At 52.0% G+C, this 22,529-nt stretch overlaps 1 protein-coding gene across 7 annotated transcripts in view; it reads left to right on the top strand.

The window, feature by feature from the left end:
* Window positions 1-230: 230 nt before the first annotated feature.
* Window positions 231-22,529, top strand: part of Pou2f2 (POU class 2 homeobox 2) — a 49,755-nt gene continuing 27,456 nt past the window's right edge. For 6 of the 7 annotated variants that reach the window (XM_048369459.1, XM_048369455.1, XM_048369457.1 and 3 more), the window contains exon 1: window positions 22,195-22,257. In XM_048369459.1, the coding sequence (XP_048225416.1) occupies window positions 22,230-22,257 (28 nt within the window). In that variant the 5' untranslated portion in view covers window positions 22,195-22,229. Of the gene's footprint in view, window positions 267-22,194; window positions 22,258-22,529 lie in introns of those variants that run through there. The other variant, XM_048369456.1, reaches the window with a different exon arrangement.

Raw genomic sequence — 22,529 nt, 5'->3', positions numbered from 1 at the left:
TGTCACCATTGTGCCCAGTATGAGATGGGAACACTCAGACTCAGAGCCTAGAGAGATCACCAAGAGCAATAAGTGGCTGGCAGGACCTAAGTCACAGGCACCTGCTTCCACATTCAACTTGTAGCCCCTGATAGACTCTCTGTGCATCCCACATGAGGCTGAGACCAGGATGTTGATTCCATTCTCTGTTTATCTCTCTCTCCAGGTTCTCGGCTGGACCAGGTTGGTGGCCTGAATGTATTAGCTTTGCTGTGTCTGCCCAAGAGGTAAGGGTCTCGTGTGACTTCTTCAAGGAGCCCACGTTGCAGTTTTCTGAGGAGTGCACAGTGGCGGGTTCCTTTGGTGTTGAAGGGAGCCTGGGAGCATCTAGGTTGCCGAATCAGTTTGGGGTTAGAGGCTGGCTTTGAGGAGTACCTGGAAGCTGGGCTAAAGAAAATAGAAGGATTTAGTTGTTTCAGAGTTGGGAAGGTTGTACGTAGGTCCTAACATAATTTTAGTTCTTTGTCTTCAAATAGATATCTATTAAAAGTATCAAAGGTGTTGTAGATATGCGTGATAGATGTGGTAACAATACAGTAGCACCTGGAAACTATCCTTATCATGCCAACATCTGTCTGTTCTGGACACTTTGTTTTTAATCTTGTGAAGTGGGCATCAGACACTTGTCACAAAAGAAGGAAATGAAGGCACAGAGAGGGATGGCAAGTTGCCCAAAGCCACCTAGTAAATATGTCAGTGATAGAGTCAGAGTTTGAACTCAGGTCTGCCTATACTTCAAGCTCTTACTCTTCCACCTCAAAAACTACAGTACCCTGTATTGTAAATCTTTGTACTTTGTGAGTGACTTTGCTTTGGGAGAACACGTGAAATCTCACTTAACACCAATTCTGCTTAACTTAGCAATGAAGAGGCTGGATAATCGTGGAGCTACTTGAGGGGTTTTTGATAACAATTTTACAGTCAAGAGATGTTTTGCTGATCTTGGAACACTGATCTTGAAGATTGTTTCCAAAATATCTGAGTTGTTCAAGGAGTTCAGGCCTTAGGGAGACTTTTTTTTTTTTGTAAGTTGTGGGGCTGTGCACTGTCCCTGAGCTCTTCAGCTCAAGGCTAGCACTCTACCACTTTGAGCCACAGTGCCATGTCTGGTTTTCTGATGGCTAATTGGAGAAAAGAGTCTCATGGACTTTTCTGCCCAGGTTGGCTTCAAACTGTGATCCACATATCTCAGCCTCCTGAGTAGCTAGGATTACAGGTGTGGGCCACTAGCACCCAGTTTAAGAGAGACATCTTTGAGGAAGACTACATTCTTAGGGGTGTAATTTTGTCACACAACTACAACAAACACTTCTCCCATCCCTAATTCTCCTTCATAGCCATACTTGGTAGGTAAGTGAGAACATGTCTGCAGGTCTCCTCAGTGTTCCATGTGAGAGCTTGAGTCCCACGATAAGCAAGACCTCCTACAGCCATGGGTATAGATCTGCCTCTGTGGCCCTTGCTGCCGTGTGGCTCTCCCTCCACACCCTCCACACTTCTTCCTTTCCCCCCAACCTGGGCCAGCCAGCGCCTTCTACCTGTTCTCATTAGGCTGACTTCCCACCTCTCCCTGCTCTTCCTCTGAGGTGTTCTTCCCTGAGTGGCCACCCTGATCCTCTTCTCTGCCTGGCACCACCACCACCTCTGATCACATCTATGTGTTTAGTGTCTCCCCAACCCTTAATAAGCTTCACAGCAGGGGGAGCTTATCTGTTAGTCTAACACATCTGCACTCAGTCCCTGGTACAGTGTGAATGCTCAGTAAGTATTTGTTGAGTGAATGAATAAGTGAGCAAACAGCCACATAAACCCAGATCCATTTATTCCTGCAGCCAACATGTTTTGTGGTTTCTTGTTCACTAGTCTCTTGCACCATCGTACAGAGAAGAGGAAGACCCTCCGAGGCCTAAGGAACCCCTAGCATGGGGAAAGGCAGACACAAACATTATGATCTCAGTCAGAGAGGCTGTCAGGGTCTGGGGTAGTGGATAGAGGACCCCTTTGGGGTACTTGGAGCATCTTGAAGAAGAGGTGGTGGCACGGGGGAGCTCCTGAAGGATTAGGAGAAGTACATTTCAACCCAGTAGGCAGAAAAGGGTGTCTGGTAGCCAGCTCTATTCACTGTTGAGGACTGTGGGTGCTGGCTTGGGCCCAGGGTACCCATGGCCAGCTACAGTCCCCTGATCCAAATGTGTTGAGTGCCAGAGTGGGAGTTACCACCTTGGCCCTCCCTGTGTCCTGCCCCTCCATCCATTCACAAAAGTATGTAGTGAGGCAGATCCTGGAATCAGATGATTCAGAAATGCTCACCAAGGGTGTGTCCCCGACACCCACACTCCCAGAGGAACCCCAAAGACGTTGGAAGCAGGAGCTTAGCTGTGGGGGGACAAGCTTGCATCACTGGGTCTGGTAAGGTGACCTGCAGAGAAGGCAGGGCTACATGAAGAGGGACCTTGAGCTGCAAGAATAGAGAGGTGGCAGTAGGGGCCGACAAGATGGAAACGCAAGTAGGTAAGTGAGGATTTTGTCCAGATCCCAGGCTCAGTCAGCCTCCTTTTGGATTGCACCTGGGCCACATTTCTTCTGGGCTAGGGTATGTGGCTTGGGGTCAGGCTGGGACAGCATGGCGGGGAGTGTGGGACACTCATGGTGCTCATGTTAGTCTACAGGCAGGAGCTGTAGGCAGTGGTGTTTCTCACTTGCTGTGGAGCACAGAACAGGGTGCCATTTACCCTTGTAGTCTGCTAGAAGATGGTTAGAAATTAGTTGATCCTTTGGTCCCCATTTGTCAGCACTGGGTGGGGTGGGTGTAGACAGCTGGAGAGAATCAGTGTCGCTACAGGGTGGGGCTTACAGATGTGGAGGAGGTAAAAAAAAAAAACGGCTCACCTGTCTTCAATTCAGCATGATGGATCCCTGACAGTCCCACAGCAAATGAAGGCCCAATGCTCACGTCCTGGCAAGCAGGGAGCCTCGGGCCAAGGGCCAGCACTTGGCTGTGACTTCAGATCATGTGAGATGCTTCATGGGGCTTTTCAGTAAGGGCTGGAGTCCAGCTCTAGATGCTTTCCCTTTTTTTTTTTTCTGGGAATCATGATGTGCACCTAGGATTGTCCAGCTTGCACTACCCTGCAGACCTCTGCTCCTGGCCTTCCTTCCCTGCCTCCTCTTCATCCTGTGGTCTCACCTGTACTCGTCTTTTTTCTTTCTCTTTGTCTTCATCTGGATTTCAGCCTCTCCATTCCTTCCTGTCCACTTTTCTTCTGAGCTTAGAGCTTTGTCTCCAAGTCTTGCGTGTGAGGAGTGTGTGGGTCAGGTCTTAACTTCTGTCTCAGAAAGAGCCACATGCAATTGTAGGATCTGGTGGCAGAGGGGAGGCAAGAAGGAAAAATTACAAGAATGGAAGTGTCCCCTATGCCCACAGCTCCTCAGGAAAGCTTCCAAGGCCTCTCGCACTGCCACCTGCCCACACTACTCCTGGGATTCATGGTGAACAGGAAGCCTAGAGGCCTAGAGGGATCGTGTGAGAAAGAGGAGTCCAGAAACATGCTGGGGGTGGGGGGAGAGGGTCAGGAGAATATTCTGCCATAGAGAGATGTGGAGAGAGAAGGAAGAAACAGAAGAGAACAGGGAGAGTGAAGGTGAGAGATAAAGTCTGCTGGCTTGGTGGGCATGAGGAGTAATGGCTAGATGAAGGGAGCCAGGGAAGGTGGACATGGCTATGGGGCCTCCCTTACCAGGCTAGCTGTGGCTGACAGAATGTAAGGATTTTTGTCACGGCCCCCTGTGTGCGATTCCATGTGTATAGATGAGGGTGGCAGGCGTCATGGGGTGGGGATGGGGTGGGTGGGTACTGCTCTCAGCTGCTCTTGTGTTCATAAACCAGTCTCTGCTGCTGCTAGAGACCCTCCCTCCATCCTGTCCCTTCCTGACCTGTCCTGACCTTGGCTCCCCACGGCCCCAATGACTGTGCAAGAGCTTGGTTGCACCTGATTTCTGGTCCTGGGGTTGGGGATGGGAGAAAAAAGAGGGAGGGAGGGAATAAGGGAGGGAGGGAGGGGGGAAAGAGAGGGGAAGAGAACAGAGAGACCTCTTTAGAGTTGGCGTCCCTTCAGCTGCACCGTCCCCAGTGCACCACCAACTTCCATCCACCTCTGTCTGCCTTCTATCTCTGTATTGTCTTTCTGTCTCTGCCTCGTCTCATTTTCTCAGTCTTTGTCTCTATCTGTCTCTGTCTCTTGCTCTCACTCAGTTTTCTATTTGGCTCTGCCTCTCATTCTCTTTTTCTCTTTCCTGTGTGGCTTGTCACTTGGGTTTTGCTCTGTTGTGCTTTCTCTCTGTCTGTACATCTCTCTGCTCTCCTTTACTGTATCTCTTGCGTGTGTTCTCCCTGTTTGCCTCTCTGCTCTTTCCCTCTGCCTTTGCCTCCTGGTTTCTGCGCCTGGGTCCCTTCTGGTCTCTTTCATCTTGTCTTTGCTTTTCCCTGTGCTTCTCCTTGTGCATCCCTGTCTCTCACTCTGTTGTTGGTCTCTTTCTCCATCCTTGTCTCTCTGGGTCTCCGGCTGTCCATCCCTGCCTCTGTGTGTGTGTCTCCCTCCTCCTCCTACCCCCCTTTTTCTGTTTCTAACACCCACACTCACATCCTACCTCAGGAGTAATTGCTTTTGTCTGGGTTGGACTGGACTTGTGGTAGGGGGAGGGCGGGGGGAGCGGGTGGCGCTGGGGGGGTTGGGAGGGACGGAGGTCGCTTGGTGCAGTTGAGGTAGTGTCCAGCAAAGCAGGGGGTATTGAGAAGCAGAGCTGCACCTGTCCAAGATGGGAGAAGGGAGGGGGTCCTGGGCCCATCCTGGCAGGGGTCTCTGGTAGAGAAGGCAAGGAGGCAGACAAGCCCTTCCACTTTGTGAAGATGATGTCGTGATAACATGGGCCAGCTAGTGTCCTGGTGGCAGCTTCTGCTGTCTCACCCCCTCCCCCACACAGGGATGTAGCCCTACCACCCTGCTAACCCTGTCATATGTATGGAGTCACCACACACACACACACACACACACACACACACACACACACACACACACACACATACACAGAGACACGCCCAGCGCTTCCATCCCACTCGTGGAAATGCACTCAACCATCAACACACAGTCACCCAGAGCACATAGACACACACATAGCTATGACACAGAATCGCCAGTGCTCATAAAGAGAGACGAACACGCGCACATAGCCTCGGAAGCACAGGCACAGGGACACACGGAGACCCACCCACAAGAGCAACCGTGCTCAGACACATGCGAGCACGGCTGTATCCCCTTTCTTGGGATATGTCCGTACTTTCCCAAGGGACAGGTACTTGGGGATGCTCAGGGTCAGGGAGGCACCCATAGAGGTGTACAAACAGCCCCCCACCATTCCCCAGGGACACACTCATAGATCCCTGGTCACACACAGACCTGACTCCAGAGCCAAGACACTGAGGACACACAGTCCCCAATTCCCCAGCGGAGCTTGAGGACCTGCGTGTGTCATCTCAGACAGCATGGCCCTTCCCCTGGAACCTCCTGTCCCACACCTTGGAAAGCTTTAACCTCACACACAATCCTGGGGAGAGGCCAGGGCAGCCTCCACCCACAAAGACCCACAGGATAGGGTAGCCGAGGCCCTGTGGGTGGACGGCAGGCTTGCCCAGGTGCCTGCTCTTCCTTGTGCCTATTTGCCTTGCTAACTCCAGCCCCCCCATGCCTTCCTTTGCCCCAAGGGCTCAGGATGATGTCTTTCCAGCCCCCCTCCACCCCCAAGGGTCCCTTCCCACCATAGCTTTATCCCCTCAAGTACCTGAAGAGGGTTCTATCTCTCTCACCTGCTCCCACCTGAGGGGTACCTGCTTTCTCCTAGAGGGACTGCCCCTCAATTTATCCCAGCCCCCTTACTTGCAGGTGGGAGCCCCAGTCCCATCTACCTCCCTGCCCACCCCATACTCACCCCCTCTCCTGGCTCTCCAAGCTCTCAGCCTCCCTAAGCTCTCCTGCGGTGGGGGGCTGGGGGGACTCAGCCCCTCAGAAGCTGGGGAAAGGGGTACATAGGGGCAGGGGGGCCTGGGTGCGGCTCCGGGAAAGGGAAGCAAAGCAAGCAAGGGGGAGAGAGAGAGAGAGAGGCGAAGGCAGGCAGGCAGCCAGCCTGCTTTATATCCCTGCCGTATTGATCTACCATGTCACAGCCCTGGTCGGTCGATAGCCAGCGAGAAAGAGAGGGAGAGAAGGGAGGGGAGGTTTGGGGGAGGGCAGCCGGGACCCCTATAGTTCTGAGCCCATCTGGGGCCTCCTAGGAAGGCTATGGGGGCATGTTTGAGCCGGACCCAGCCTCCCAAAAAGATGCCTGCCCTGTCCATGTCCTCTTCCCCTCAGCTGTGGCCCTGTCCCTGAGTGCTCCCTCAGCCTTCCCAGGGGAGTTTAAGCACTGAGGACTTCCCCATTTTATTTCTTTCTCTAGTGGCTCTTTATCCCCATGGGCAAGGAGACAAAGCTGGGGCTCTGCTTTTTCCTTCATAGGCGGGCTAGGCGCGCAGGAGGCCCTGAGGCCCTGCCCTGTTAGTTTAGGGAACAGGACTGTGGGTCCTCCTCCTTTGCTGTGTGACCATGAACAAGAGAGAAACCTCTCAGAAGGCCTCTTCTCCAGCCACAGCCGCTGGCCACTTGAGAGGGCCCTGTCTGCATGGATTCTGGCCCTTTCTCATTTTCTTACTGCAGCTGGGCCAGGCCAGGGCCAGAGGCAGATTGCACTTAAAATTTCTGTCTTTTGGTCCTTCACCCTCCCCACTGGCTTAATATAGGAGAAAGCTCTACTTCTCCTGCTCCCGAGCCTCCTCTTCCCTTTCCATCGAACCTTCTACAACCTGTCTCTCCAGGGGGAAGTCAGGAAAGGAAGTCTCTCCTTGGTGGGAAGAGGAGTGGACGAAGGGGACAAGCTCTCAGAAGTCACTGGCAGGCCTTTGGCTCTACCTCCATCCTAGATCCTACCCCTGGCTCTGTCTGTCTTCTCTGGGCCTCAGTTTCTCTCCTACCCCCACATAACCCTGCCCCAGTTCTTGGCATTGGTGTAGACAGGAGGCAGGGCTGTTGGAGTAGGAGGATGGGCTAGGAGGGTGCCTGCTGCCCCTCCAGTCAGCCAGGACTGAGGGGTCCCAGGTGCTTCCCCAGCCCCCAACTCCCCGGGGCTCCTGCTCTTTGTCTTCCCAGATCCTCCTCCCCTCCCAGCCCAGCCTGGAGAGGTTGAGGAATCACCTTAGCCTTGACCTGAGGGGGCAGGCAGGGGAGGGGCAGGCAGCCCCACACCCACTCCTGCCCATGGCCATCCACAGCCCCTTTCTTGCTTCCCTGAGTACTAGACCAACACCCCCCACCCCGCCCCCCGTCAGACTGCTGCTCCCTTTGTTAAGAAGGGGGAGGGGAGAGAGATGAGCTGAGGGTAGTGGCCTGACCCCCGACCTCTCATCCCTCCTCCCATCTGGGTCCCCAGGGGCTCCGAGCCCCCTTGACGGACAGTTCTGACCATCAGCCAAATGGCTTGAGGAGTGAGCAGGGGGCCAGGTAGGGGGGAGGGGAGACCAGAGCAGAGGGCCAGGGCCTTGAGCCCACTGTGGTGTGGGTGTGGGGTGTAGGGATGCTCCCAGGGTAGAAGGAGACCCTTAGCTTAAAATGGGTGGTAGAGGATAGGCACACATGGGGCCCGGTTTTGGGAGAGCCTGACTGGATTGGTGAGGGAGCTGTAGAGAAAGAGTGGAGTTCACCCCAGAGCCACTAGCCATGGAAGCCCTGTGGGTAGGGCCTGGTCTGGGCAGATGCCCCCTCCCGTCCCCACCCAGCCTGCGGCACTGGGAGTACAGTGAGTTTAAAAAAAAATTAAAAAAAAAAAAAAAAACAGGAGCAGGAGAAGCTGGGGGGAAAATATATAAGAAAAAATATAATAAGAACTAAGCGGTGGCTGCAGGAGAGAGAAAGGGCAGGAGGCGGGGAGGGGGGCGCAGGGGGGAGGACGGCTCGGGCCCTGGTCGCTGCGGAGGCCGGGCCGCCGGCCTCTGCGCTGAGCCCTCCGCGTCCCCCCTGCCGGCCCCCTCCAGCCCCGATCGATCCAGTTTCTTGGCAATAAAGCATTTTTATTGTCAGCTGCCCTGAATGCCAAATGTGAGCCTGGTCCTGCTCCCCCCACAACACGCTTCCTCACCACCCCTCCCCCAGCCTTCCTCCACCCCTTCCCTGCCGTCCCCCCACCAAAGAATCAGTATCGTCCATCTCAAGACCCCCTCCTCTTCCTCCTTGTCCATGCCAGCCATTTGCCAAGCCTTCCTCCCTCACCTAGCACTGTCCTCCCCTCCCTAACCCTAAACCTGTAAGGGAACAGAAAGGTGGGTTCCAGATGAGTGGTTTTAGGGAGCACAGAGACAAGCAGGAAGAGGGTTCAGGGGGGATTGGGGTAGGCAGCAGTGAGATGATGGCCACAGGTTGAGAGAAGTATTGCCCAGTCAGGAGCAGCAGTGGCTGGAAGCCAGGGACAGAGACAAGAAGAGGTGGGAGCATTAACAGCCCGGCACCTATGGGGGCCTGCAGCTCTGCCTCTCCATCCCCCTGTACAGCGAACTTGGCCCTTTTCTCTGGGAGGCAGTTGGGTGAAGGGAGAAACACAGATGAGGCTGGAAGTTGCCACCCCTCCCCGTATCAGAATGAGCTCTGCCCGGGTTGAGGGACAACACCCCAAAGGACCACTGGTGTGAGGGGCTGAGGAGAGGGCGGCAGGGAAGCAATTTACAGAAGGCCCACAGCAACACCTCCAGTGCCTTGTCTTCCTCCCTCCTCCTTTCTTTCCCCTCCTTTTTTCTTTGTCTCTTTCTGTTCTCCTCAGTCTCTGCCTCTCTTTTTCTGCATCTTTCTGCCTCTCTCTGTTTGACTCTGACTCTTTCCTTTATTGCTGCCTCTCCCCCCAGGGACTTAAAAACCTCCATACACTTCTCCATTCTGGCTTTTGAGGCCTTGTTTGTTTATTGATGTTTTTCCCCTTTCCTTCCAATCCTCTCTTCTCGGCTACAGGGTTTTCTAAAATTCAGTCCTTGTCACCCACAGTCCTGTCCCACTACATCTCTTAATTCTCCCTCCATCCCACAGCTGTAAGAATAAACAGAGGAAGCACAGAGGAAGGGTCTTAAGCCCCTCTTCTCTCAGGCTGGGAGGTCAGAGGTTTGTGCCTGTGAGGGTGAGGGATTCCAGTGGCTTGGTCCAGGCATCTGCCATGGACAGCTGTGTGGCTCTGCTCAAGTCATTTGCTGACACCTGGAAAATGGTGTACTTTGAAGGCCCGGGGTCTTTCCATTTCTGGGAAAGGAGTTGGGAGGCAATAGGATCCTTACTCTCGGGAATAGTTATCTCCCCATTGTCACCCCAGAATCACAGCTTCAGGCCTGTGTACTCACATTCCCTTTGTGCCTAGGGAAGATGAAGGTGCAGAGTCAGGTCCTGAACGCCAAGGTGTTTTCCTTAGTCTGGCCAGAGGAGTGACTTGGCAGCACCACACTCGAAGGTATTGTGAGGGATGCACTCAAGACCCCAGCCCCACCTCCATTATCCAGCCCCAAGGGGAGTGGTTGTGGGGTTACTGGATCCTAGCTCAGTGTTTGCCACACGGATGAGGCTCAAGCTGTAGCTGTGTTATGAGTGATGGAGTGAGGAAGAACTTGAGTTATAGAAACCCACTAGCCAGTGCGTGAGGAGAGACAGAGAAAGGGGCAAGCAGAGTGGGAGGAGGTGAAAACAGAAAAGGACTCAGACATCTCCAGGTTAAACTGAGGAGCTGACAGATGAGAGACTCTTGGGACTCCGAGGTGACTCCAGGTTGCTTTTCCAAGATGCCACCTTTATCTAGGACTCAGTGACACCATCCACCACCCCTCAGCCTACCTCAACAGATCTCTCCCCCAGGACTGTACCCGCACTTCCCTGCCTCATCCTCCCAGCTGTGGTTGCACAAGGGAGCAAGGAGCTCTGTTCAAGAGGTCTCTCCCACTCCTAGAATGAGGATATTTGTGTTAAATAAAAGGTCATTTGTAATTGCTTGTACCTGTCCATGTCACATGCTCACTCATATGTCCAGCAGTTCTAACTTTTCACCACTTACAAGTTTTGAACTCCTTCAGACAACAATTGTCCAGTTATGAAAGGCCCTTCCTGACAGAGGACAGGAAGATCCTTTAGGATCACTGTGTGGGGAGACCAAGATACAAGCAAGAGGCCTAGGGCCTAGCCCTGGGGCAGGAATGAAGGTGGCAGGGTTGGTTCAGGAATGGGATTCTGGCCAAGGCTGGGGAATCCAGAATGAAGTGAAGGATGGAAAGGGCAGGCAGAGATTGGGGTAGCACTTCTCCTGAAGCAGCTGTTTCTTTTCCACCCTGGCTTCCTGAAAGCCACCCCCAGGCACATTGAGTCCTCCCACTTCCTGCCTTAGTAGCTGAGTACAGATTTGGGAGTTCCTTTCTGTTTGGTTCTGGGCACCTCTTCTCCAAGAGGTCCTCCCTAGGTGAGTGACTTCTCTCCACTATCCTCTCATCTCTGGCTGCTTTCCTTGTGCTAAGCACTGGGCCTGTGTGGGCTTGTAGACCCCAAGCCACCCTCAGCGTAGGTTTTTATCATTGTCCTGCTTTCCAGATGGGGCATTGAGGCTCAGAGAAGTTCAGTGGCTTGCCCAGGCTCACTAGCCAGGACTGCGGCTTAGAACCAACAACTCCAGTTGGTCTTGCTTATTGGTTCAACCCAGAAATGATTGTGAAAGGCCCACAGCTAGGGAGGTGCCTGGGAATTGTGACTTCCTGGGTGCAATTCCTGGTTCTGATCTTCTCTGGGCCTCAGTTTCCCAGTCTGGGTTATAATCACAACTCCAAAGATTTTTTTGGTCTCTTTTTGCAGTGTGTGGAGGTCATTGTTATTCTTTTCCTTTTTATGGCTGTACTGGAGATTGAGCTCAGGACTTTGTACTTGCTAAGCAGGTGCTCTACCACTTGAGCCATACTCTTGTCCTGTCCATTTTCTCTTTAGCAAGTACTGTATATTTCAGGCACTGAGGACACATCAGTGAACAGTCATCACAACTCTAATTTGAATGTTTACTGGCAGCTTTATCTTAATATGTTATCAAAAATAAATAAAATGACTCAGCAGCCGAGCACTGGTGGCTCACTCCTGTAATCCTACCTACTTAGGAGGCTGAGATCTGAAGCTCGTGGTTCAGAGCCAGCCCAGGCATTAAAGTCCATGAGATTCTTATCGCTAATAAACTACTTTAAAAAAGCTGGAAGTGGCACTGTTGCTCAAGTGGTAGAGCACTCAGGGACAGCGTCCAGGCCTTGAGTTCAAGCTCCAGAACTAGCACACACACAAAAAAGAGAAAAATAAATGACTCAACAAAAAAACAGGTATGGTAGTTCATATGTATAATCCCAGCTATTGGAGAAGTGGAGATAGGAGGACTGAGGTCCAAGTCAGCCCAGGCCAAAATGAAAGACCATCCTGGAAAAAACAAATTAAAAGCAAAAGGTTGGACACAGCTCAAATGATACAGCACTTGCCTAGTAATCTTGAAGCCCTAAGTTCAAACCTCAAGACCAACAAAACAGAACAAAATCCACATCAGTCCTTCTCTCAGAGCATCGAGTAGGGGAGGAGAGGTAATAAGCAAGTACATAGCACAGAATGTAGAATGTTAGATGGAGTCAAGTGCTGGAAGAAAATGCAGACTGACAGAAGATGGAGTGAGGAGGAGAAGAGCTATGTTAGATAGGGTAATAATAATCTCTTTTGTGGCAGTGATGTTTAAGTGAGACCCTAAAATTAAGTGAGGGAGCAAGCATGAAATGTTTCAGAAGAGGATACCAGGCAGAGGAAAAACAAGAGCAAAGGTCCCAGCCAGGCAGGAGGCTGAGGCTGGAAAACTGAGTTCTAGGCCACCCTGGGCTACATAATGAAACTCTCATCTCCACAAATAAAAAGAGAAGGCTGGGCACTAGTAGCTCATACCTGTAATCCTAGCTACTCAGGAGGCTGAGATCTGAGGATCATACTTCAAAGCCAGCCTGAGCAGTAATCTTAATGAGACTCTTATCTCTAATTAGCCATCAAAAAACCAAAAGTAGAACTGTGCTTCAAATGGTAGAGTGCTAGGGGGCTGGGAATATGGCCTAGTGGTAGTGCTTGCCTCAAATGGTAGAGTGCTAGCCTTGAGCACAAAAGCTCAGGGACAGTGTCCAGGCCCTGAGTTCAAGCCCCAGGGTCAGCACTCCCCCCCAACCCCCAAAAAAGAGGAAATATCCTGAAGATTCTGAAGAGGAGCTTGGCCTCAGGCTGCAAGAACAGAAAGCCACCAAGTATGGAGGGAGTGAGCAGGGGCTGGGGAGAGCCACAGAGAGCCAAGTAGCAGAGGTCTGTCCAGCCTTGCCACAAGGTGGGTCTAGGGAAGCCTTTAGAACCGGACTCTTGAAGCTGGCTTGCTTGGCCAGCCTCCTTCCTGTCCTCTCAGGTTGCATTTTACCAGGACCCTGGACAGCAGCTTTGGCCCCTCTGAGTGCTGATAGCCATGGAGGGTACACATGGTCTCTTTCTGGGAAACAGAGATGGGAGAAATGGTAATCCATCCTCTATGAGTATGAACTGGCCTCTGTCTGCATAAGTGCACAGCTGGATGAGATGTAAATGTCACTTCAGTGAACACTGACTAAGTGAATATCAGTGTGATTTGGGTGGAGGTGTTGATAGCACCCAGCACCCATGCCCCCCCCCCTTGGCCATAAACATTCTGTGTCCCTTCCCTAACATACTCCTTTCTCCTTGCTAGAGGTTACCACAGTCCTTACTTTCACGATGATTGACTTTGATTGATGATTTCTTGACTTTTCCATCATGTAATATATTCTGTTTTTTTTTTTTTTTTGTGGCCAGCCCTAGACCTTGAACTCAGGGCCTGAGCACTGTCCCTGGCTTCTTTTTGCTCAAGGCTAGCACTCTGCCACTTGAGCCACAGCGCCATTTCTGGCCGTTTTCTATATATGTGGTGCTGGGGAATCGAACCCAGGGCTTCATGTATAGGAGGTGAGCACTCTTGCTACTAGACCATATTCCCAGCCCTCCATCATGTAATATATTCTGTTTGTTAGTTCTTACTGGGGACTGAACTTGGGGGCCTCACACTTGTTGCTTTATGCCAGGCTGGCTTGGACATAGTCCTCCTATTTGTGCTTCCTTGCTGTGCTGGGATGATAGGCCTGTGCCCACTGCACACACTCATTGGTAGAAGTGGAGCTTTGTGAACTTTGTTTTTGCTGTTTGAGCCAGTCTCGAATGGGGATCCTCTGTTCTCTGCTTCCTTTCTTCTTCTTTTTTTTTTAATTTTTATTTTATTTCTTTTTGTTGGTCGTGGGGCTTGAACTCAGGGCTGGACACTGTCCCTAAGCTTTTCTGCTCAAGGCTAGTGCTCTACCACTTTTAGCTACAGCTCCATTTTTGGTTTTCAGGTGGTTAGTTGGAGATAGAGTCTCATGGGGGGCTGGGAATATGGCCTAGTGGCAAGAGTGCTTGCCTCCTACACCTGAAGCTCTCGGTTTGATTCTCCAGCACTACATATATGGAAAACAGCCAGAAGGGGCACTGTGGCTCAGGTGGCAGAGTGCTGGCCTTGAGCGGGAAGAAGCCAGGGACGGTGCTCAGGCCCTGAGTCCAAGGCCCAGGACTGGCCAAAAGAAAAAAAAAAAAAAAGAGTCTCATGGACTTTCCTGCCTGGGCTGCCTTTGAACTGCAATCCTCAAATTTCAGCCTCCTGAGTAACTAGGATGACAGGCATGAGCCACCAGCGCTCCTTTTTAAGAAAGCATCTGGCTATGTTGCTTAAGTTGCTCTCAGACTGCCAGCTAAGAAGCAAAACTGAGCTCAAGTCTAGGTCTCAGCACAAAAACAGAAGTAGCTCCAAAAGTCTGGGTTGGAGTTGTGGCTCAAATAATAAAGCGCCATGAGTGAAAGAGCTGAGCATGAGCCTGAGTTCGAGCCCTAGTACCAGAATTCTTTTTTTTTTTTTTGGCCAGTCCTGGGCCTTGGACTCAGGGCCTGAGCACTGTCCCTGGCTTCTTCCCGCTCAAGGCTAGCACTCTGCCACTTGAGCCACAGCGCTGCTTCTGGCCGTTTTCTGTATATGTGGTGCTGGGGAATCGAACCTAGGGCCTCGTGTATCCGAGGCAGGCACTCTTGCCACTAGGCTATATCCCCAGCCCCCAGAATTCTTTTAAGAAAGAAAATGTGACATCTTTTGTATAATTTACATAAATGATACAGATGTTTACAAGTTTTTCAAGTTGTTTTTCCTCTCAGTAGTTCCTAGAGAAGTTTATATATTTATTTCCATAGACATGTAGGATTTCCCAATATGGATATACTATAATGCACTTAGCTGCTGTCCTGTTGGAAAGAGCAAGATTATTCCTGATTTTTCTTATTCTCTACCTTGAGTGTCTTGGACACGTTTCTATGTAGGGCATGATAGAAAGAATTATACTCAACGAGGCTCTGGTTTACTCCTGTGATGGTCCCCGCTTCATGGATGAGGTGCCTAAGACCCTGAAAGGAAACTGAGTGGCTTATAGGAGTATAGCCATGAAGAAAGGAACCCATTTTACACCCTCACTGCTCTGACCCCAAACTCGCCATTATGCTCATCTGTACATATTACAGCCCCTGCGGAAGGTGTCATCATTCAACACACATTCCCAGACCCCGAGTACAGTAAGTGCAGGCCCTGTCCGTGCTGGGCTCCAGCATGACGTGGACACACCTCTGATCTCAAAGAGCTGTCTTCAGCCTCGCTTTGACATCACTCAAGATACTACCACTAGTGCTTGAGGCCCAGGTTGCTCTCTAGAGCTGTGAGATGGGGAGACTGAGTTCATAGTAATTGGGTTTCCAGTGGAATTAGAGGAGGTGTCTGGAGAGGGGAGACTTAGCCGTGGGTAGAATGTGTGTGGCAGAATTCACAAGCAGGAGGGACCAGCATGCAGAGCATCCTTCTTGTTGAAGAGATAAAGATGAACTCTGAGGACACATGGTTGACAGGTTGATGGGACCACATTCAGCCTTGGACTTCAGGCCCTGGGAGCTTGGTGAAGCCATTCATTTAACAGTAGGACTCCAGCCCCTACTGTGTTTCTGACACCGCCAAGGTCTCAGGACTACTATGGTGAACAAGATGGGAAGGGACACTGCTTTCAGAGAACTTACATTTTAGATGGGAAACCAGTGGTAAAATTCTAGTCAGAGCATCATATTTTGGCCCTGTTTCTAGACCTATTTCGTCATAATATAGGGTGCTGTAAGAAGACAGAAATAGGGGATGGAGAGGAGTGTGAGAAGGGGAGTGTGAGGAGGGGAGGACCTCCTAAGGGAGGATTGGGAAGGAGTGGCAGCATTCAAAAGGGGGACGGCTAAGGTACTTGGTGTCCTCCAATGTTGTGCTCATGTTGGGGAGGCGATGTCCTGTAGGGCCCTGAAGGCCCTGGAGTTCACTTTGGGGGAAATCAAGGAGTCCCTGGAAAGCTTGGGATGGACCCAGAATGAGGGTTGAATAGAGGAAGATACATTTCAGCCTTTGGACAGCTCCCTGCATAGGGATGGTCCTGTAGACTAAGGCTGTAGAGAATGGTGGGGGGGGGGGGGGGGGCGGGGGCGGGGAGAGGGGAAGGGGAACAGAAGTCAGAGCTAGTGAAGAACAGAAGGTTCCTGGCACTATGGAAAGTCTGGGCTCAGCGGGAGATGTTGGGGAGCCTGAATTCAGAACAGAAGGTCCAGCAGCGATGCCTGCTCCTTTGGAGACAGACTGAGGAGTGTGGTGATAGATACTAAGGATCATGTCCCAGGGAGGCCCATGCAAGCTGGGGTGAGCTGGGCTTTGGGACAGCACGACTCTAGGTCTGCCTGCCCTCACCCCGACTCAGAGGTGGCAGCAGAAGGTGGAGGCCTCAGCCAGGCCTCCTGCAGAGAAAGCTGCAGTCCGTGCTTGCTCTCTCGCTTGCATACTCTCTGTCCCACAGCTGGATGGTCCATCCATCAATCCTACTTGTTCTTGTGTATCTGTCAGGCCATAGAACTTTAGAGCTGGAAGAAGTCTTAGAGCTCTCCTCCAGCCCACCTCACACTCCACTCTGAGATGGGGAAACTGAGTCCTAGAGAGTATAGAGAACTTCACTGTACATCACAGATGGCCAGTTTGTTTCAGAACTGGAATGTCGTTGCTCTTCTGACTTTTCTTGAAGCCACATCACAGAGTTTCTCTTCTGGCTTGAGGTGAACTTAAAATTCTGGTGGATTTGGGAAATTGGTGGTGGTAGGCAGGTATAATGCCATGTGTCTATGTCAGTAGGAATTTATAAAGCACCTGCCAGTTGCCTGGTCTGTAGGCCCAGTTGCTTCCAAGATACATCTTCCAATTTCCCCCCAGACCTGCTCCCCTTACCACTCTTTTGGAGATGGCCTTTACATTTGCCCATCCCAGTCCCTGGTCCTAGGGACACACACTCTCTCTCTCTCTCTTTTCCAATTGTAGGGCTTGAACTCGGGGCCTGGGAACTGTCCCTAAGCTTCCTTTGCTCAAAGCTCAAAGCTAGCACTCTTCCACTTGAGCTAGAGCTCCACTTCCAGTGTTTTCTGCTTATGTGATACTGAGGAATCCAACCAAGAGCTTCATGCATGCTAGGCAAGCACTTTACCACTAAGCCACCTTCCCAGCTGTCCTATGGACTCTCCCTTGAATTTCTCCCCTCATTGTCATTCTCATGGCTCCAGCTCCCGGTACTCAGACCACTGCCCCAGCCTTCCTACTAGCCATCTTGCCTCCAGCCTCACCCCACCATTCTGTCCCTACACCAGCCCCAAAGGACCTTCTTCGTTCAAAATCTCCTATCAGAAGCTTTCTACCTACAACATCTCATCTGGCTTCAAGGCTCAGATTTTTTTTTCCTGCCCTGTCTCCTCCCTTCCCCCCATCCTTCCCTCTCATGACAGTATTGGAGTTTGAGCTCAGGACTTTCTAGACAGGTGCTCTATGTTGAGCCATGCACCTGTCCTAAATCTCTTAATGTGGGGCCTGCAAGGCCCTGTGTTCTTGGTCCTGTCACCTCTCCACCTCCTATCCTTAACATCCTTCATACTGTTTCAGCGTATGGACTTCCTGCCCCATCCTGGAATGACCACAACCTCCTCTGTTCTCACTGCCTAGAGTGCTCTTCTCCAGATCTTTTGCCTCCTGAATGCTGTATTGAGTTGCTGTGTAAATGCTACCTCCTTTGGACAGGTTTCCATAACATGCCACCTTCCATTTTACATAGGTGTTTTTCTTGAAAGTATTCCTTAAAAGTGTTTTTCCTGGGGCTGGGAATATGGCCTAGTGGCAAGAGTGATTGCCTCGTATACATGAAGCCCTGGGTTTGATTCCCCAGCACCACATACGTAGAAAACGGCCAGGAGTGGCACTGTGGCTCAAGTGGCAGAGTGCTAGCCTTGAGCAAAAAGAAGCCAGGGGCAGGGCTCAGGCCCTGAGTTCAAGGTCCAGGACTGGCAAAAAAAAATTGTTTTTCCTGGGCTGGGTGTGGTGGTGCACATCTGTAATCCTAGTTACTCTGGAGACAGAGATTAGGAGGACTGGAGTCCCAAAGCAAAGAAGAAGGTCCTATCTGAAAAATAACTGAAACATAAAAGGATCAAAGGTGTGGCTCAAGTGGTAGAGCACCCACCTGTCAACTGCAAGGTCCTGAGTTCCAACCTCAGTACTACCAAAAAAAAAAAAAAAGAAATGAAGGAGGGAAATATTTTCCAGTTTGGATCTGCATATTTAACTCGTGGTTTTTAGGCACTCTTTTCCAAAAGCAAAGCTCTATGGAAGTGAAAGCTACGTCTCTGTGTTGCTTTTACCCCTCGTTTTCTCAGCCTGCTAGACCAGAAGAGCACATTTCACATCCTTGCTGATGGAGCTGTGGATTGTCACCCCAGTCAAAACCCAGCTATGGATTCCATTTACTCCAATTTTCTCCCTCCAACCTAAGCTCCTTCCCTCCTCCCCTGGCTAACTTTGTCTAGGCTCTCGTCAAACCTGTGATCTCTCTGCCTCTGCCTCCAAAATAGCTGGGATTGTGGGCATGAGCCAATGTGCCTGGTAGACCACAAGCCTGAGAGCAGTGTTAAGCCTAGTTCATCTCCGGGCCCCTCAGCTCCTAGTGCTTGGCACAGGGGAAGTGTTTAGCTGGAAGGAACTGGAGAGAAGGTTTGGCTCACTCTCAGACAGGAGCTGGCAGTGCCTTACTGACCATCATCTGTAAAGGCTGTGTGCTGTAGGGCAAGTCAGTGTTCCCAAGAAGAGAGAGCAGCTACCCCATGTCCACTGGGCAATGGAAAGCCCTGAGAGGGAGGCTCATGGCAGTGTAGAGACAGAGTAAGCTGTGGAGAGAACAGAACTGGATTTAAATGCTAACTCTACTAGTCACATGCTATGCAAGTTGGGGCAGGTGACTTTACCTCTCTGAGCACAAGTTCATCAGTAAAGTGGGATAACAAGCCCTGCCACAGAATAGATGGTGATGTGGTTGTTGCTGCTGCTACTACCACTACAGAAGAGGAGAAGGGGGGGGTGGATACTTTTTAAAGTCCCTGACCATTGAATGTTCCTAAATAGAATTTTACTTTGACTCAGGGCTGTGAAGTCCTGGGGAGCGGGCTGGCAGGCAACATGGGAACAAAGATAGACTTGAGTTTGGGAAGTGGTTAAGAAGTAGGCCAGTAGTGTCCTAGGGCCCTACGCAGGCCAGGGATGAGGCTGTGCATGGCTACGAAGGTCTTTGAAGCTGGGTGTTGGTGGCTCACACCTGTAATCGTAACTACTCAGGAGGCTGAGATCTGAGGATTCTGGTTCAAAGCCAGCCTGGATAGGAAAGTCCAGGAGACTCTTATCTCCAATTAGCTATCAAAGTAAATAAATAAACCAGAAGTGGCACTGTGGCTCTAGTGATAGAGTGCTAGCCTTGAGCAAAAAAGCTCAGGACTACCCATGCCCTGAGTTCCAGCCCTAAGACCCACACCAAAACAACAACAAAAACCCCAAAACATGGGCCTGAGACTGTGGCTTAGCGGTAGAGTGCTTGCCTAGCATGCATGAAGCCCTGGGTTCAGTTCCTCAGTACCACATAAACAGAAAAGGCTGGAAGTAACACTGGGGCTCAAGTGGTAGAGTACTAGCCTTGAGCACAGAGAGGCTCAGGGACAGTGCCCAGGCCTGAGTTCAAGCCCCAGGACCAGCAAAAAAAGAAAAAAGAAAAAGAAATAAAGCATTTGAGGGCTCGGAGGACTGCACAGTTTGTAGCAGGACCAACCACACATGTCTGTGGATTTGTCTACCTTTCCTACAACCATCCTGCTTTTCTGCTTACTTAGGCCCCTAAACCAGCTTTTCAACTCCTAGCCTGAGGCTACCCTGGCTTGGGCTCTGCTGACGCCTGAGGTGATGGGAAGACTGTTGCTCATGAATTTTGGGTCCAAGTTCACCTCCCAGCCCATAGACTTAGGGTGGGCTGTCTCCCCATCTCCCCCAGGCTGGAGGTCTGAGGGACCTCTCTGAGCTCCCATGTTCCACAGCCCTACAGACAAGGGCAAAGCCTAGAAGGACCCTCTGGGTCCCCACACAGGGCAGCGGTGAGGCTGCAGCTGGGTCTCACCAGGAGTCCTAGGAAAGATTGGGGAAGTGAGCCATGGAGAAGGTCCCCGGGGGTGGCCCTGGGGAAGAGGCTGGGGTGGGTGGGGGCTTGAGGGGTAAAGAATCTTGCTCTACTGTCCCCGGTGGGCCGGCTGCTCCCCCCTCACTACTCCCCGGCGGGCCCCCAGGGGACCTCGCTCTAATAATGTATTTGATCGACTCGCCGGCCGCGTACAAGCGATTATTGTCTTGTCGGGAGTCAAACGTATCGATCTGGCGAGAAATATGAGCGGAGCAATGGGGCCCGCGTGTCAGTTACCAGCCCCGCTGGCCCTGGGGAGCCCCCTACGTCTCCTTTAATTACCGCTCAGCCCTGAGCCCAGCCTGGCCTCCCCTGTGCTGCCTCCCTGCAGGCCCCCTACACCTCAAGTGGCCCCCACTGCTCCCCAAGACCTATTCCTTACCTGGCTCGCTCAGCCTGGCTCCAGGCCTCTCTGCCTGAGAGACCTCCATCACCATCTGCCGGAGCCCATCCGTCAGCCCTGCCTGCCTTGTGCCCCACTGTACTTTCTTGTATAGGCCCATGCTCCTTCTAGACCCCCTCACCTGGCCTGAGGCAGGTCAGCATGGGAGAGGGTAGGAGCAGGGGCGTTTCACAGTTTGAGTGGGCAGTCCTCTCCTTGTTCCCCTGGAGGGGATGGCCTGAAGTCATAGCCAAAGTATGTTCTCAGGATGGGTGATGCGTATGGGCTGGGGTGGAGATGGGGCCGCAGCTGGGCTTTGCCTCCCCACAATGTCCTATGACCCTTATTTCTAAGTCCCCAAAACATAAATCCTAAGTGAAAACAAGAGCTTCAGGACAAGAAGCCACTGCCACCAGAGTGCCGCCGGGAATGCCTGCTATGTGGAAGTGCTGCATGCACTCCTCTTAGGGTCTGCAGAGGCCTGCTATGAAGTGGCCATCGTGATAAAGCCATGTCATGGATTGGAGCCATGTCTAGGGCTCCACACAATACAGGGTTCCCCACACCACACGGGATTCATTCATGTCTGGCCACCTGCCCACTTGGGCATGTCTGTAGCCCATGAGGACCTATGGGTAGACAAGGGAGTACTTGTGTCATTTTTGCCTCGAATGTTCTTTTCAGGTGGACACACATGCCTGTTGGTACACATGGTCAGGCCTAGGTGGGCAGTATGTGTAAATTGCTCTTGTGCCTGTGGGTCCACCTAAGGGAGCAGAGAGGGTGTCTATGCAGCCAGGTGTCGTTATGTGTGTCACTGTGTGAAGTGCTGGGGTCCCTGTGAAGAGGTACTTTTGTGTGTGTGAACCTACACATCCATGTGCACATGGTTCAGCGTGGGGGCCACAGCGTTCTGCAGCCTACACCGAGAGGTGTTCGGAGGCACCAGGCATTTCTTGCAGCCTCGTCCAGGGGTGCTGAGATGAAGAGGGCAGCAGGCTTGGGTGTGCCTTTGTTTGCGGGCACAGTGGGTCCTGAGTCCAGTGCCTTTGTGTGACCCTCGCAGGTGTGCGCCTGGGGCCAGGGAGGAGGGGCAGGAGGGAGGGGCCCCGCCCTCCTGCCCATCAGCTGAGCATTGCTGCCCTCTGGTGGGCTCTGGTGGAAGTACCAGTCAAGGAGTGCTGCTGCTCACAGGGCCCGCTAACTGCCAATGGACTCTGTACCCCCGATTGGGTTGCCCAGCTGACCCTATGGTAGATTTCTTGCTGTCCCAGGCCAAGGACCCAACCCTCTTCCATGCTACCACCTGGTGCTATTTCCTTCCAGTGTTGGCTGGGGACACCTTACCTATCTTGAAGACAGTTGCAAGGTTTGGACCTCTCCATCTTCTCCTGCTTCTTTTGGCTTCAGTGCTTCTTGGCTCTGTGTGTTTGAGAGAAACCACTTTTTTTTCACTTCTCATCCTCTTGGCTTTCCATGTGTAAAGCAGAGCAAATAACAATGCTTCTACTCAACAAGACACCTGTGAAGTGTGAGTTGCCTGGGAAAGCCCCACCCCCCAAAAAATGCCAGCCAGTGTTTAATTGATATTGCTAATGTATGAGGCCACCTTCTCTCCCAGATCCAGTGTTTTGTTCCAGACGTGTGTGCCCACAGGGTGGCAGAAGAGACAGCTATGATCACTGTTGCATGCACCTCCTGGTGGAGGGGTGAAGTGGCTGCAAGAATTACCTCTTCGAGCCTACTTGTCTTCCATTCCACTAACCCCCACCCCCCACTCTAACACACCCGCCTGATCTGGGGTCTGCTCTGCTGCTGGGGCCGATCTGTGGGCTGGAGTATTTTCCCTTCCGAAGGGGGAGGACCAGCTCTGTGGTTTCCTCCCTGAGTGACTTCCGGCAGGGAGGGCTGGCCCCCTCAGAGAGGGTGGGCGGGGAGATGACACAGTTGTTCCCCAGCCCTGGCGGGGCTGGCAGCATGGTTCACTCCAGCATGGGGGCTCCAGGTAAGGGACTGGTGCCTGAGCACCTGTGGTGGGGTGTGGACAGGCAGCACATTTGGGTTTGCTCTGCTGGCCACTCCTGCCAGCCCTCCCTGCCCCTCATGCTCAGCTGCCTCCCTTGTCCTTCAGCACTGTGCTTCAGAAACACCCCTCTCCCACACTGTCCGACTTGCCTCATCTTTGCTCCTTTCACATCAGGCACTAGGAGTTTGCAACCTGTCTCCCCACGTTGCTGCCCTGTTCTGAGGGGTTGTAGGCAGGGAGGGAGGGTGGGA

Source organism: Perognathus longimembris, chromosome 20 (assembly GCF_023159225.1).
Source record: "Perognathus longimembris pacificus isolate PPM17 chromosome 20, ASM2315922v1, whole genome shotgun sequence".
Classification (NCBI taxonomy): domain Eukaryota; kingdom Metazoa; phylum Chordata; class Mammalia; order Rodentia; family Heteromyidae; genus Perognathus; species Perognathus longimembris.
Note: the sequence above shows the minus strand (reverse complement) of the source record. Positions and strands in the feature narration are given on the sequence as shown.